Here is a 15,488-nt window from a genome sequence, read left to right as displayed (position 1 = left end):
TAAAGCTGGCAAAAGCATACAATGGAGTAAAGACATTCTCTTCAATAAATGGTGTTGGGAAAATTGGACAGCTACATACAAAAAAATAAAACTAGACCACCATCTTACACCATACAGAAGAATAAACTCAAAATAGATAAAAGACTTAAATGTGACTCGTGAATCCATAAATATCCTAGAAAAAATGTAAGCAACAAAATTTTCGGCATCACATGCAGAAGAATTTTCAATGATACAAAGCCTAGGGCAAGAGAAACAAAGAAAAAAATAATACATCAAACTATAAAGCTTCTGCACAGAAAAAGAAACAACAACTAAAGTGGAAAGGGAACCCACTATATGGGAGAACATAATGATACATCAGATAAGGAGTTAATTTCCAAAATATATAGAGTGATCATGCAACTAAACAAAAGGAAGACAAATAATCCAATTAAAGATGGGCAGAGGACCTAAAGAGATACCTCTCCAAACAGGACATACAAATGGCCAAGAGAATTGAAAAAATGCTCAACTTCACTGATAATCAGAGAGATGCAAATTAAAACAAATATGAGGTTTCACCTCACACCTGCCAGAATGGTTGCCATCAACAAATCATCAAACACAAGTTCTGGCAAAGATGTGGAGAATAGGGTACTCTAGTATAGTGCTGGTGGGAATGTAGATTGGTACAGCCACTATGGAAAATCATATGATGTTTCCTCAAAAAATAAAAAAAAATGAACTGTCATTTGACCCAGTGATGCCACTTCTAGGAATATATCCTAAGAAGCCTGAAACACCAATCAGAAAGAATATATGTACCCCTATGTTCATAGCAGCATTTTACAATCGCTAAGATCCGGAAACAGCCCAAGCATCCATCAATACATGAGTTGATAAAAAAGATGTGGTACATATACATAATGAAACACTATGCAGCTATAAGAAAGAAAGATCTCTTACACTTTCAGATGACATGGAGTGACCTGGAGGGTATTATGCTAAGCGAAATAAGCCAGTCAGAGAAAGACAAGTACCACATGATCTCACTTATTTGTGGAATATAATGAACAAAGTAAGCTAATGAACAAAATAGACCCAGAGACATAGAAGTGGGAATTAGAGAACTTCTGGTCAAGATGTTAGCATAGGTAAACTCGTTATTACCTTTTTCTACAACCACATCAAAATTACAACTAAATTACTGAACAACCATCATTCAGAACCGCCTGAAATCGAGCTGAATGGAAGTCCTCAACTACAAGATTAAAGAAGAAGTCACATGGAGACTAGTGGGAGGGGAAGAAGCGTGGCTGGACTGGTCCAACATTCATGTGTGGAGGATAAAAATCAGGATACCTCGGCTGTGAAGGTCCTCCCTGAGGAGCAACGGGTCCCTGTCCTACACCAGGTTTCCAGCCCAGGGTTCCAATGCCAGGAAGTGAAATCCCATAACTTCTGGCTGTAAAAATCAGCAGGAACTGGAGCTGAAGGAGGCTGAGGCTGCTGGTGTGCCCCAGGCAGCTCCTCTTAAAGGGCCTGCACATGGACTTACTTGGACTTGCTCCCTCTAAGCTCCAAGGGCAGGCAGCATGAAAGGCACCAGAGACATACAGGGAAAAACTGAGCTGTTTGGTCTCGGGACTAGGGCTGGAGAAGCAGCTTTCTCTCAGACAGAGGTGCTGGCGGAGGCCTTTGCTTCTTTGGTGAGACCTTCCCTACCAGATGGATGCCATATCTAGGACTCCAGCAACCTGGCTCACACTCATTGCCCTGCCATGGTGATCCCCTGAGGCCCTGCTGCACAGGACTGTCAGTTCCACCCAAGCTGTTTCCAAAGGCTTTACCATAGGATTGGCCTGCTACAAAATTTTCTTGGATCCTGCTACAGAGTTTTCTAAAATCTCTCAAACAAGCAGCATCTGGTCTCAGCAAGCCCCATACTTCTCGTTAAGTGTCCCCAGGCATGGCACTAGAAGCAGCCAGCCTTGGTTCACAACTTGGCTTTTCCTGGGCATCTCCAAGCCCAGAACAAAAAGCAGCCAATGGCAGATCACTTTGTAGCTTATGCCAGGTGGCCACAGGTAGAACACAGGCAGTGGCTGACCTTGCCCCAGAGCCAGCACACCCAGTGGACAGATCACATTGAAGCACCACAACCCAACCACCTCCAAAAGTGACAGACTCAATGAGTGGACTCAGTGGGTACCAGAGCCTGCTGAAGTAAGTCTTGCTCTGTGTGGTGGGCCCTTACACAGCTGATCCTCCAAGGTAGTCAGAGGCCAGTGGTCAGTGGGCACAGCCAGCCCTTACAGCTGATCAGCCTGAGTAAATCCCTCCCATTGACATGCCAACAGCAATCAAGACTCCATTACAACAGAAGGGTGTACAGTCCACACGAGTAGGGCACCTCGAGGGCCCAGCTAAGGTGATCAGGTAGGCTGTGCCATTGAATCCTACAGGACACCTACAACAATAGGCCACCCTACAAAGCCTAGGAGACATAACAACTCTACCAAATACATAGAAGTGATTACAGGGAAGCAGCCAAAATGAGGAGACAAAGAGACATGTCCAAAATGAAACAAAAGAACAAAACTCCAGGAAAAGAACTAAACAAAATGGAGATAAGCAATCAATCAGATGCAAATTTTAAAGCATTGGTTATAAGGACACTCAAGGAATTTAGTGAGACATTGAAGGATTTTGTGAGAGCTTAAAGGAACTTAAGGAGACCTCCAAGGAACTTAGTGAGAATATCAACAACATAAAAAAGAACCAGTCAGAAATGAAGGCTGCACTAACTGAAATAAAGGATAATTTACAGGGAATCAATAGTGGAGTAGGTAAAGCCAAGAAGCAAACCATCAATTTGGAATATAAGGAAGCATAAAACACCCAACCAGAATCGTAAAAGGAAAAAAGAATCCAAAAAAAATGAGGATAGTGTAAGGAGCCTCTGGGACAACTTCAAACATGCCAACATTCGCATCATAGGGGTGCCTGAAGGAGAAGATAGAGAGCAAGAAATTGAAAACCTATTTGACACAATAATGACAGAAAACTTCCTTAAATTGGTGAATAAAACAGACATACAGGAAGTACGTGAAGGAGAAGAGAGCAAGAAATTGAAAACCTATTTGACACAATAATGACAGAAAACTTTCCTAATTTGGTGAAGGAAACAGACATACAAGTCCAGGAAGCACAGAGAGTCCCAAACAAGATGAACCCAAAGAGGTCCACAGCAAGACACATCATCATCAAAATGCCAAAGGTTAAAGACAAAGAGAGAATCTTAAAAGCAGCAAGAGAAATCAGTTTGTTACCACAACAGAAATTTAATGTCTTTAATTTAGCTGCTTCCAAAGAATAAAAAGTATTTAAATAACATTATCAGCTACTTAATGAAAATAAATTTAATTTATTTGTTGGCATAAATTTGAGGACTAATAGGCCCTGGCTACTCAATACCAAAACACCCCATGGTAAGGTGGAAAATGGAGTCACTCAGCTGTTTGTGTTATTTATCAGAAACCCTACCCCAAATAACTGGTTTCACTTGTCTTTCCCATGGAACTCACTGGTTCTTTGGACTTAGAGTAACCCAATCTGCAATTCTTGGAAAAAGAAGGCAAAAAGAAAAAAAAATCATGGGGTTGGTGGGGTTGTTTGGAGTTTATGGGCTGAAGGGCAAAGAAGCCTAGAGAAGAAACTAATTGGATAGGGACATGAGCAGAGATGAAAATGACTGGAGAGGAAAATGGGTTAGAGACAATCAATACTTGAAGTGGTCGCGAAAACTGAGAAACGGGAGAAAGCACATCATTTTTTAGAGTCACTTGGTTGTTTAGCTAACAAAACACAAAAGATGCCCTCTCTTTGCTGCCTACCTCCCTCTCTCTGCCCACACAGCTGCAATTAGAAGAGCTGAGTGGCTGATGAGTTTCTGTAATAGATGGTGATTACTTGCAGGAGAGTGACTCTCTGTTCCTTCATTTTCTGTGTTATGATTGTTTAAGTTTTTTTTTCAGAAAGAAGGATGTACAAAGAACCCAACCACCCCAAAACAAAGGATTTTTTGAACTCCTTTCTCCCTCATCCGAAACAGATTGTCTCTCCTTTCTATAAAGCTCTTCTATGCTTTGTAATACTAATGATGATAATGATAATACTGAACCCCTATACTTTTATAGTGCTTCATATTTTTCAAAGAAATTTCATATTATCTTATTTGATTTTCAAAACAACTATAAAGAAAGAGATAATGCAAGGTCAATTATCTCAATAGATGAGGGCACTGGGGCTTGAAGAGGTTAAATTATTTATCCAAGGTTATCTGGCTAATAAATGACAGAATCTGCACTGTACCCCATGTCTTTGGATTGGGAGTTCAGTGCTCTTTCTACTTGAATGTATTCTGTGGCATGATTATTTCGACAGGTGTGCCTGCTTTAAGACAGTTCACTACACATATGAAACAGATAAGTTAGAGAGTGATGCTTTACTTTGCCAATAGATTCATGTGGTCTATCCAAGAATTCACCACAGGGCTATTTTAATTTTCTCTGCAGGGAAGCAGCTCCCACAGTGATAGGGACATATTTGTTGGCAGACAATTAGAAACACATTAATTGTTTATGAAACAGTGGAATCACCGAGAAAAACTGATTGGGTTGCTGGTACTTAAAGCTACAGTGACATTGTAGATTTCTTAGACCAAGTTGACAAAGCACTTTGATTCAGTGATTGTTTTCCTCACTCTGGCACTCAGCTTTAGTACATTCCACAGGGTGATCAGTAAGGGGTTATGGAAAAAATAAAGCCAAACAGTAGCTGTCAGATGCCCAAGAAGACACAGAACAAAACAAAACAACCACATGGACTAATCCAAGATTCCCTTCAGGACCTCAAGTTGGCCTGTCACCTCAACTGAGATGACCTACCTGGCTGTGTGAGTAGACATCATAAACTTTTATGTATCTAGTAAGATTTGTAAGAAATAAGTATATTCACTGCAAATTAATGAGAATGTTTAGAGAGAATCAGGTTTAAACTGTGTCTATGTAATACTCAGACAAGAGAACAATTTAATAAAACAGGAAAAAAACAAACCAGTAAGCCCACTTGTTTGGAATTATGTAGACAAAGCAACCTACTGATTGAATTTTTCCACTTTTCAAACTGTTGCTTTGGTAACACATAGATGCAATTTTGCAAGATAAGTGGTTTTGTGGGCAGAAATCTGGGCCCACAGCCAGGGACCAAGGATTTGAGTTCCCACTCTGCCTCACACTAGGGGATCCCACACAATTTGCTTACTTTTGTTTTGTTTCTTTAATGTATTTTGTGTTTATAAAATAAAGATTAATGATTCTTGGCACTGGTATTATTAGAATATATACTGTGGCACATGAGAAAGGGTATTGGGTTCTTTAAAAGTATTCAGAGGTGATGTTTTTTAATCTGCCCTTGATGTGGGAACACCACTTTTTTGGACTCAAATACCATCCCCATACACCACCTTCACCCATCTCTTTGATGTTTCTTTAATAGCATTTTTACTTTTCTCTTTTGGTCTTTGTAACTCTGCAAGTTATGAGGACCATGGTTGCTGCCTCTCTTTGTTGTGGGTACTATGAAAAAGTTCCAAGTGTGGTTAGTCTCTCAGTTATCTTGTATATTTTTAAACTTCCATCATAGGGAAAATTTACCCTAGGTTCGAAAAACATCCAGCCTTCTACGATCCTCTGATACTATGCTTGTTTCAGGAGTTGTATAAATAAAATCCAGTAGATCAAAGGACCCAACAGAATTCTACTGACTTTAGAGGATGTGATATTTATTAACTCCCATTTTGGCAACAAGGTAAGGAGCTTCCCTTTCTCTTGCTGTACTATTTAATATGGTATTCACAAGAAGCAAATGACTATTGAGAACTTGAAATGTGGCTAGTCTGAATTGAGATGGGCTATAAGAGTAAAATACACACTGGATTTAGAAGGCAGTACAAAAACATGTAAAATACTTTATTAATTTTTAAAAATATATTATTTACATGCCAAAATGATAATACTTAGGATATATTGGGTTACAGCCTATTATTAAAATTAATCTCACCTTTTTCTTCTTATGTTTTTAATGTGCCTATTAGAAAACTTAAAATTACATATATGGGTCAAGTAACATTTCTATTGGATAGTGCTGTCATAGAACAGTTATGTGGAAGTGATGCAGTGCACTTTGAGCAACAGGGTGGTTTTGACATCATATATCCTTTCTTTGTACATTTGGACTCAACATTTGCTTGCTAGTTCCTCAAGAGCAGGGGTACATATTTGTTAAATGTTAGCCCATAGCACCTGACATGGTGGTGATAGCATAACAGGTGCTCATAACAGCTGTGTTAATGAATCAAATAGTGAAGGAGAGTTGAGTTTCATGAGGGATTCTGTTCTGATTTTGATTCTGTTTTATTTTATTTTTAATTTTTTTAAATTTATTTTTGTAATTAATTTATTTTTGTTACAGATGATTCTCCTTTTCCCCCACTGATTCCCCCTCCCCCTCCCTCCCCGCCCTGTCCCAAGCTTTGTTGTCCATGTCCATTGTTCAGGCATACATGCATATAAGTTCTGTGGTTTATCTCTCCTCCACCACCCCCTCTTCTGGGGATTGTCAGTCTGTACCCCACTTCCACATCTCTGGGACTACCCCATTCCTCAGACTGTTATGTTCATTATATTCCACAAATAAGTGAGATCATATGAAACTTGTCTTTCTCTGTTTGGCTTCTTTCGCTTAGGATAATAGTTTCCAGTTTCCTCCATGTCATCTCAAAGGATAAGAGATCTCTCTTCCTTACAGCTGCATAGTACTCCATTGTGTACATGTACTACAGCTTTTTTATTTTTATTTTTTTATTTTTTTTTATGAATTTTTATTTATTTTTTTGTTACAGATATTTTACCTTTTTACCCCATTGGCACCCCCCACCCCCCCCCTCCACCCTGTCCCCGGCTTAGTTGTCCATGTCCATTGGTCATGCATACATGCATATAAGTTCTGAGGTTTATCTCTTCCCACCCCCCACCCCCCATTCCCTCTTCTGAGGGATGTCAGTCTGTGCCCTACTTCCATGTATCTGGGTCTACTGTATTCCTCAGACTGTTATGTTCATTATATTCCGTATATAAGTGAGATCATGTGGTATTTGTCTTTTTCTGCTTGGCTTCTTTCACCTAGGATAATACTTTCCAGGTCCCTCCATGTCGTCTCAAAGGATAAGAGATCTTTCTTTCTTACCGCTGCATAGTACTCCATTGTGTATATGTACCACAGCTTTTTTATCCATTCGTCTACTGGTGGACACTTGGGCTGTTTCCAGATCTTAGCTATTGTAAATAGTGCTGCTATGAACATGGGGGTACATATATTCTTCCTGATTGGTGTTTCAGGCTTCTTAGGGTATATTCCCAGCAGTGGGATCACTGGGTCAAATGGAAGTTCAATTTTTAATTTTTTGAGGTAGCACCATATTGTTTTCCATAGCGGCTGCACCAGTCTGCATTCCCACCAGCAGTGTATTAGAGTCCCCTTTTCTCCACACCCTCGCCAACACTTGTTGTTTGATGAGTTGTTGATGGCGGCCATTCTGACAGGTGTGAGTTGATACCTCATTGTTGTTTTAATTTGCATCTCTCTGATGATTAGTGATGTTGAGCATTTCTTCATATGTCTCTTAGCCATTTGTATGTCCTGTTTGGAGAGGTGTCTATTCAGCTCCTCTGCCCATTTTTTAATTGGATTCTTTGTCTTCCTTTTGTGGAGTTGTATGAGCACTCTATATATATTGGAAATTAACCCCTTATCTGATACATCATTGGCAATGATGTTCTCCCATACAGTGGGTTGCCTTTCCATTTTGATGATTGTTTCTTTTGCTGTGCAGAAGCTTTTTAGTTTGATGTAGTCCCATGTGTTCATTTTCTCCTTTATTTCTGTTGCCTTAGGTGATGTATCAGTGAAAATTCTGCTCCGTATGATGTCCAAAATTTTGTTGCCTACATTTTCTTCTAGAATTTTTATGGATTCACGGGTCACATTTAAGTCTTTTATCCATTTCGAGTTTATTTTTGTGTATGGTGTAAGTTGATGGTCTAGTTTCATTTTTTTGCATGTGGCTGTCCAATTTTCCCAACACCATTTATTAAAGAGGCTGTCTTTACTCCACTGTATGCTCTTGCCACCTTTGTCAAATATTAATTGAGTGTATTGCCTTGGGTCCATTTCTGGGTTTTCAGTTCTGTTCCACTGGTCTATATGCCTGTACTACAGCTTTTTTATCCATTCGTCTACTGATGGACATTTGGGCTGTTTCCAGATCTTAGCTATTGTAAACAGTGCTGCTAAAAACATAGGGGTACATATAATCTTCCTGATTGGTGATTCAGGATTCTTAGGGTATATTCCTAGAAGTGGGATCACTGGGTCAAATGGCAGTTCAATTTTTAATTTTTTGAGGAAACATGATATTGTTTTTCATAGTGGCTGCATCAGCCTGTATTCCCACCAGTCTGTATTCCAACTCTAGTGTACTAGAGTTCCCTTTTCTCCACACCCTCGCCGACACTTTTTGTTTGATGATTTGTTGATGGCGGTCATTCTGACAGGTGTAGGGTGACACCTCATTGTCGTTTTGATTTGCATCTATTTGGTGATCTTTTTTTTAAACTCATCTTTATTGTTGCATATATTACAGAGGTCCCCCCTTTTTTTTATCCATAGACCTCCTCCTCCCCAATCCCACACCCCTCCAGCCTTCCCCACACTATTGTCAGTGTCTATTGTTTATGAATATCTGCATAGACGTTCTTTGGTTTATCACTTCCCGTCCTCCCCCCGCTTTCTTTTGAGGTTCATTAGTCTAACAACCAATTAGTACTTAATTCCTTCATCTTTTTCACCCATCCTCCCAGCCCCCACCCATCTGGCAAGCAACAAAACGTTCTCATTATCTATGAGTCTGTTTCTGTTCTGCTTGCTCATATTGTTTGTAAATTTAATTGTTGATAGATATGTATTAATTGCCATTTTACTGTTCATACTTTTTTTTCTTCTTTTCCTTCTAGAAGACCCTTCAACATTTCATATAGTACTGGTTTGGTGGTGATGAACTCTTTAGCTTTTTTTTGTTTGGGAAAATCTTGATATGTCCATCGATTCTAAAGGATAGCTTTGCAGGATAGAGTAGTGTTGGGTTTATGTCATTGCTTTTTATCACTTTGAATATCTCTTGCTACTCTTTTCTGGCCTGCAAAGTTTCTTTTGAGAAAGTAGCTGACAATCTAATGAGAGATCTTTTGTAGGTAACTAATTGCTTTTCTCTTGCTGCTTTTAAGATTCTGTCTTTGTATTTAACCTTTGGCATTTTGATGATGATGTGTCTTGGTATGGTCCTCTTTGGGTTCATCTTGTTTGGCACTCTCTGTCTTCCGGGACGTATATGTCTTTTTCCTTCACCAAGTGAGGGAAGTTTTCTGTCATTATTTTTTTTCAAATACGTTTTCAATCTATTGTTCTCTCTCTTCTCCTTGTGGCACCCCTATGATGCAAATGTTGGCATGCTTGAAAGTTGTTCCAGAGGCTCATTACACTATCCTTATTTTTTTGGATTCTTTTTTCTTTTTGCTGTTCTGATTGGGTGTTTTTTGCTTTGTTATATTCCAAATTAATGGTTTACTTCTTGGCTTTACCTACTCTACTATTGTTTCCCTGTAAATTATACTTTATTTCAGTTAGTGCAGCCTTCATTTCTGACTGGTCCTTTTCTATGTTGTTGATGTTCTCACTGAGTTCCGTGGAGGTCTCCTTAAGTTCCTGGAAGGTCTTACCAGTTCCTTGAGCAACCTTATAACCCGTGTTTTGAACTCTGCATCTGATTGCTTAACTCTACTTTGTTTAATTCTTTTCCAGGAGTTATGTTATTCCCTTTTATTTGGGACATGTTTCTTTGTCTCCTAATTTTGGCTGCTTCCCTATGATTGTTTCTATGTATTCATTAGAGTGGCAATGTCTCCTAGGTTTGTAGGGTGGCCTATTGTTGAAGGTGTACTGTAGGATCCAGTGGCACAACTTTGCTGATCACTCCAGTTGAGCCCTCAAGGTGCATGCTCCTATGGCCTTTACATCCTTCTATTGTAATTGAGTCTTTAAAATATTTTTTTATTAATTTATTTTTGTTACAAACGTTTTTTCTTTTTTTCCCCAGACACCCTCTTTCCCATCCCCCCCACCGCATACCTGACTTTGTTGTCTGTGTCCATTGGTTATGTGTACATGCATATAAGTTCTGTGATTTATCTCTATGTTCCCCCACCACCCCCTTTTCTGAGAATTGTCAGTCTGTACCGTACGTCCACGTCTCTGGGTCTACCCAATTCCTCAGACTGTTATGTTCATTATATTCCACAAATAAGTGAGATCATGAGATATTTATCTTTCCCTGCTTGGCTTGTTTTGCTGAGGATAAAACTTTCTAGGTCTCTCCATGTTGTCTCAAAGGTTAAGAGATCTTTCTTTCTTACAGCTGCAGAGTAGTTCATTGTGTATATGTACCACTACTTTTTTATCCATTTAGCTACTGATGGACACTTGGGCTGTTTCCAGATCTCAGCTATTGTAAATAGTGGTGATACAAACATGGGGATATATATATTCTTTCTGATTTGTGTTTTAGGCTTCTTAGGGTATATTCCTAGAAGTGGGATCACTGGGTCAAGTGGCAGTTCAATTTCTAATTTTTTGAGGTAACACCATATTGTTTTTTATGGTGGCTGCACCAGTCTGCATTCCCACCAGCAGTGTACTAGAGTCGCCTTTTCTCCACACCCTCACCAACACTTGTTGTTTAATGATTTGTTGATGGCGACCATTCTGACAGGTGTGAGGTGATACCTCATTGTTGTTTTAAATTGCATCTCTCTGATGATAAGTGATGTTGAGCTTTACTTCATATGTCTCTTAGTCATTTGTATGTCCTGTTTGGAGAGGTGTCTATTTAGTTTCTCTGCCCATTTTTTAATTGGGTTCTTTGTCTTCCTTTTATTGAGCTGTATGAGCACACTCTATACATTGGAAATTAACCCCTTATCTGATATATAATTGTCAATTATGCTCTCCCATACAGTGGGTTGCCTTTCCATTTTGATGATTGTATCTTTTGCTGTGCAGAAGCTTTTGAGTCTGATATAGTCCCATATGTTCATTTTCTCCTTTGTTTCTGTTGTCTTAGGCGATGTATCAGTGAAAATTCTGCTGCGTATGATGTCTGAAATTGTGCTGCCTACATTTTCTTGTAAGATTTTTATGGAACCATAAGTCTCATTTACGTCTTTATCCATTTTAAGTTTATTCTTGTGTATGGTGTAAGCTGACGATCTAGTTTCATTTTTTTTTTTTTTTTGCATGTAGCTGTCCAATTTTTCCAGCACCATTTTTAAAGAGGCTGTCCTTACTCCACTGTATGCTCTTGCCACCTTGTCAAGTATTACTTGAGCATATTTCTTTGGGTCCATTACTGGGATCTCTGTTCTGTTTCACTGTTCTATATTCCTGTTTTTGAGCCAATAACAGGATCTTTTTTATTACAGTGGCTTTGTAGTGCAACCTGAATTCTGGTAATGTGATTCCTCCAACTTTGTTCTTCTTATTCAAAATTGCTGTGGCTATTCAAGGTCTTTTTTGGTTCCATATGAACTTTTGAAACATTTGTTCTAGTTCTGTGAAGTATGTCATTGGTATTTTAATGGGGATTGCATTGAATCCATAGATTGCTTGGGATAGTATGGACATTTTAATGATGTTAATTCTTCCAATCCATGAACAAGGTATGTGCTTCCACTTTTTTATATCTCCCTCTATTTCTTTTTTCAATGACCTGTAGTTTTCTGTGAATAGGTCCTCTATTTCTTTGGTTAAGTTTATTCCTAGGTAGCTTAATTATTTTGCCGTGATGGTAAATGGGATTTATTTTTAGTTTCCCTTTCTGTGGGTTTTTCATTGGTGCATAAGAATGCCATCGGTTTCTTGACGTTAATTATGTATCCTGCTACTTTGCTAAATTCATTTATTAAGTCTAGTAAATTTTTGATGGATTCTTTGGGATTTTCTGCATATAGTATTATTTCATCTACGAATAATGACAGTTTCACTTCCTCCTTTCCAATTTGGATCCCTTTTATTATTTCTTCCTGTCTGATTGCTGTGGCTAAGACTTCCAGTACTATGTTAAATAAGAGTGGCAAAAGTGGGCATTCTTGTCTTGTTCCTGTTCTTAAGGAACATGCTTTAATTTTTGCCCAATGAGTATGATGTTGGCTGTAGGTCTTTCATATATGGCCTTCATAATGTCAAGGTATGATTCCTGTATTTCCAGATTACTGAGCGTTTTTATTAGAAATGGTTGCTGGGTTAGTCGAATGCCTTTCACCGTTTGCTGATATGATCATATGATTTTTATCGTTCATTTTATTTATGTGGTATACCACATTTATTGATTTGCGAATATTGTACCAGCCTTGCATCCCTAGGATGAATCCCAGTTGGTTATGGTGAATAATTTTTTTGATGTATTGCTGGATTTGATAGGCTAGTATTTTGTTCATGATTTATGGCATGTGTGTTCATCAGGGAGGTTTGCCTGTAGTTTTTTTTTCTTTTCTTTGTATTGTCATTTTTTGGTTTTGATATTAGGATTATGCTGGCCTCATAAAACAAGTTTGGAAGTCATCCTTCTTCTTGAATTTTTTGAAATAGTTTGAGGAGAATGGGTATTAATTCTTCTTTGAATGTTTAATAAAATTTCTTCGTGAAGCCACCTGGACCTGAGCTTTTGTTTGCAGGGTGAGTCTTGATTACATCTTTATTTTATTGTTATTGGTCTGTTCAAGTTTTCTATCTCTTTCTGGTTCAATTTTGGGGGACTATGTGTTTCTAGAAATTTGTCTATTTCCCTTAGATTGTCAAATTTGCTGCCATATAATTGTTCATAATATTTGTTCACAATCCTTTGTATTTCTGCGGTGTCAGTTATTATTTTACCTCTTTCATTTCTGATTTTGTGTATTTGGGTTTTCTCTCTTTGTTTCTTGGTGAGTCTAGCTAAGGGTCCATCTATCTTGTTTATCTTTTCACAGAACCAGCTCTTTGTTTCATTGATCCTTTGAATTGTTTTGTTTGTTTGTTTGTTTGTTTCTTTGTTTTTTTTGGTCTCCATGTCAATTATTTCTGGTCTGATCTTTACTATTTTTTTCCTTTTACTTACTGTGGCATTTTCTTTTTGTTTTCTTTTTAGTTCTTTAAGTTGTGACATTAGATAGTCCATTAGAAATTTTTCTTGCTTCTTTAGGTAGGCCTGTAGTGCTATGCACTTCCCTCTCAGAACTGCTTTTGCTGCATCCCAAAGATTTTGTGTTGTTGTGTGTTCATTTTCATTGGTTTCCAGGAAGTTTTTAATTTCTTCCTTGATCCCCATGGTAACCCATTCATTGTTCAATGACATGCTATTTAGCCTCCATGTTTTCAAAGGTCTTTGCATATTCTTGTTGCAATTGATTTCTAGTTTTATACCATTGTGATCAGAGAAGATACTTGATATGATTTCAGTCTTCTTGAACTTGTAAGGACTTAGTTTGTGCCCTAACATATGGTCTTTCTTATAGGATGTCTTTTGTGCACTTGAGAAGAATGTGAATTCTGCAGTTTTGGGGTGTAATTCCCTGTAGATATATATTAAATCCATTTGATCTAGTGCTTCATTTAGAGTCTGTTTTTCCTTGTTAATTTTTTGTCTAGAAGATCTATCCAGTGATGTCAGTGGGGTATTTCAGTCCTCTGCTATGATTGTATTGCTGTTGATTTCCCCTTTGAAGTCCTCCAAAAGATTTTTAATATATGTTGGTGCTCCTATATTGTGTGCCTATATGTTTACCAAGGTTATATCTTCCCGCTGGATATATCCTTCTAATATTATGTAGTGGCCTTCTTTGTCTCTAGTTATGGTGTTCATTTTCAAATGTACTTTATCAGATATGAGTATTGCTACCCCAGCTTTTTTGTGCTTTTTGTTTGCTTGAAAGATTTTTTATCATCCCTTCACTTTCAACCTATATTAGTCCTTTGTTGTGAGGTGGGTCTCCTCTAAACAACATGTATGTGATTCATGCTTTCTTGTCCATTCAGCTACTCTGTGTCTTGTTATCGGAGTATTCACACCATTCACATTTAAGGTGATAATTGATATGTATATATTTATTGCCATTTTTGTTTAGTGTGGTTCTATTTTTCTTTCTATATCTTCTATTAGTTACAGCAGTCCTTTTAGCATATCTTGCAGTGCTGGTTTGGTGTTAATATATTCCTTATCTTTTTATTTATTTATTTTTTTGGTCTGGAAAGTTCTTTATTTGACCTTCTATTTTGAATGATATCCTTGCTCTATAGAGTCGTCCTGGATTCAGATTCTTGTGTTTTATGACCTTGATTACTTCATGGCACTCCCTTCTGACCTGTAGTGTTTCTGTTGAGGAGTCAACTGATAGCCTTATGGGGTTTCCTTTGTCAGTAACATGTTGCTTATCTTGTGCTGCTTTTAGAATTCTCTCTTTGTCTTAAATTTTTGGCATTTTAATTACTATATGTTTTTGAGTTGGCCTGTTTGGGTTCTTTTTACTTGGGGTTCTCCTTGCTTCTTGAACTTGAATGCCTTCTTCCTTCACCAAGTTAGGAAAGTTTTCTGTCACTATTTCTTCAAATATATTCTCTATCCCTTGCCAATTTTCTTCCTCTTCAGGGACTCCTATGATATGAATGTTATAACATTTCTAGTTGTCGCACATTTCTCTGGAGCTATCTTCATGTTTTTTAATTGTTTTTTTTTGTTTTTTTTTTTTTTTGTTTTGTTTTGTTTTGTTTTGTTTTGTTTTGTTTTGTTTTCTGATTGGTTGATTATTTCTACCCTGTCTTCTAATTCACTGATCCAGTCCTGAGCTTCCTCTACTCTTCTGGTTAGTCCTTGCAATGTGTACTTAATTTCTGCTATGTCATTCTTCATTTCCCCTTGGTTGGTTTTCAATGCTTCTATATCTTTTCTCATGGTGCTGATGTCCTTACTCATGCGGTTGAGCTTCCTCATGATCATGGCTCTGAATGCTACCTCTGATAATTTGCTTAGCTGCATTTCATTGATCTTATCTTCGATAGAGTTCTCTTGTTCCTTCATTTGGGATTTGTTTCTTTGTTTCACTATATTGACTATTTCAGTGTGATTTGGAGCCTGCCAACTTATCCCTGTGTTTGATGGTGTTCTGCTGTTTGTGGCTCCGTTTAGTGGGTTTGGATGAGCTTGGGTGGGCCCACAGTAAACACTTTTCTGGGTAGATTTGCAACCACAGGAAAGGTTCAGTTATCCTCTAGCTTTTCCTGGTGGCTAGTATTTTCAGTTA

General features: G+C 38.0%; 1 protein-coding gene across 1 annotated transcript in view; it reads left to right on the top strand.

Annotated features, from left to right (window-relative positions):
• Positions 1-15,488, top strand: part of GUCY2F (guanylate cyclase 2F, retinal) — a 203,578-nt gene that overhangs the window by 75,324 nt on the left and 112,766 nt on the right. The window contains 1 exon segment of the mRNA XM_036270053.1: positions 5,757-5,853. Coding sequence (XP_036125946.1) covers positions 5,757-5,853 — 97 coding nt within the window.

The sequence above is a fragment of the Molossus molossus genome, unplaced genomic scaffold (genome assembly GCF_014108415.1).
Source record: "Molossus molossus isolate mMolMol1 unplaced genomic scaffold, mMolMol1.p scaffold_m16_p_2, whole genome shotgun sequence".
In the NCBI taxonomy this organism is placed as follows: Eukaryota; Metazoa; Chordata; class Mammalia; order Chiroptera; family Molossidae; genus Molossus; species Molossus molossus.
This window is presented reverse-complemented; position numbering and strand designations above follow the sequence as displayed.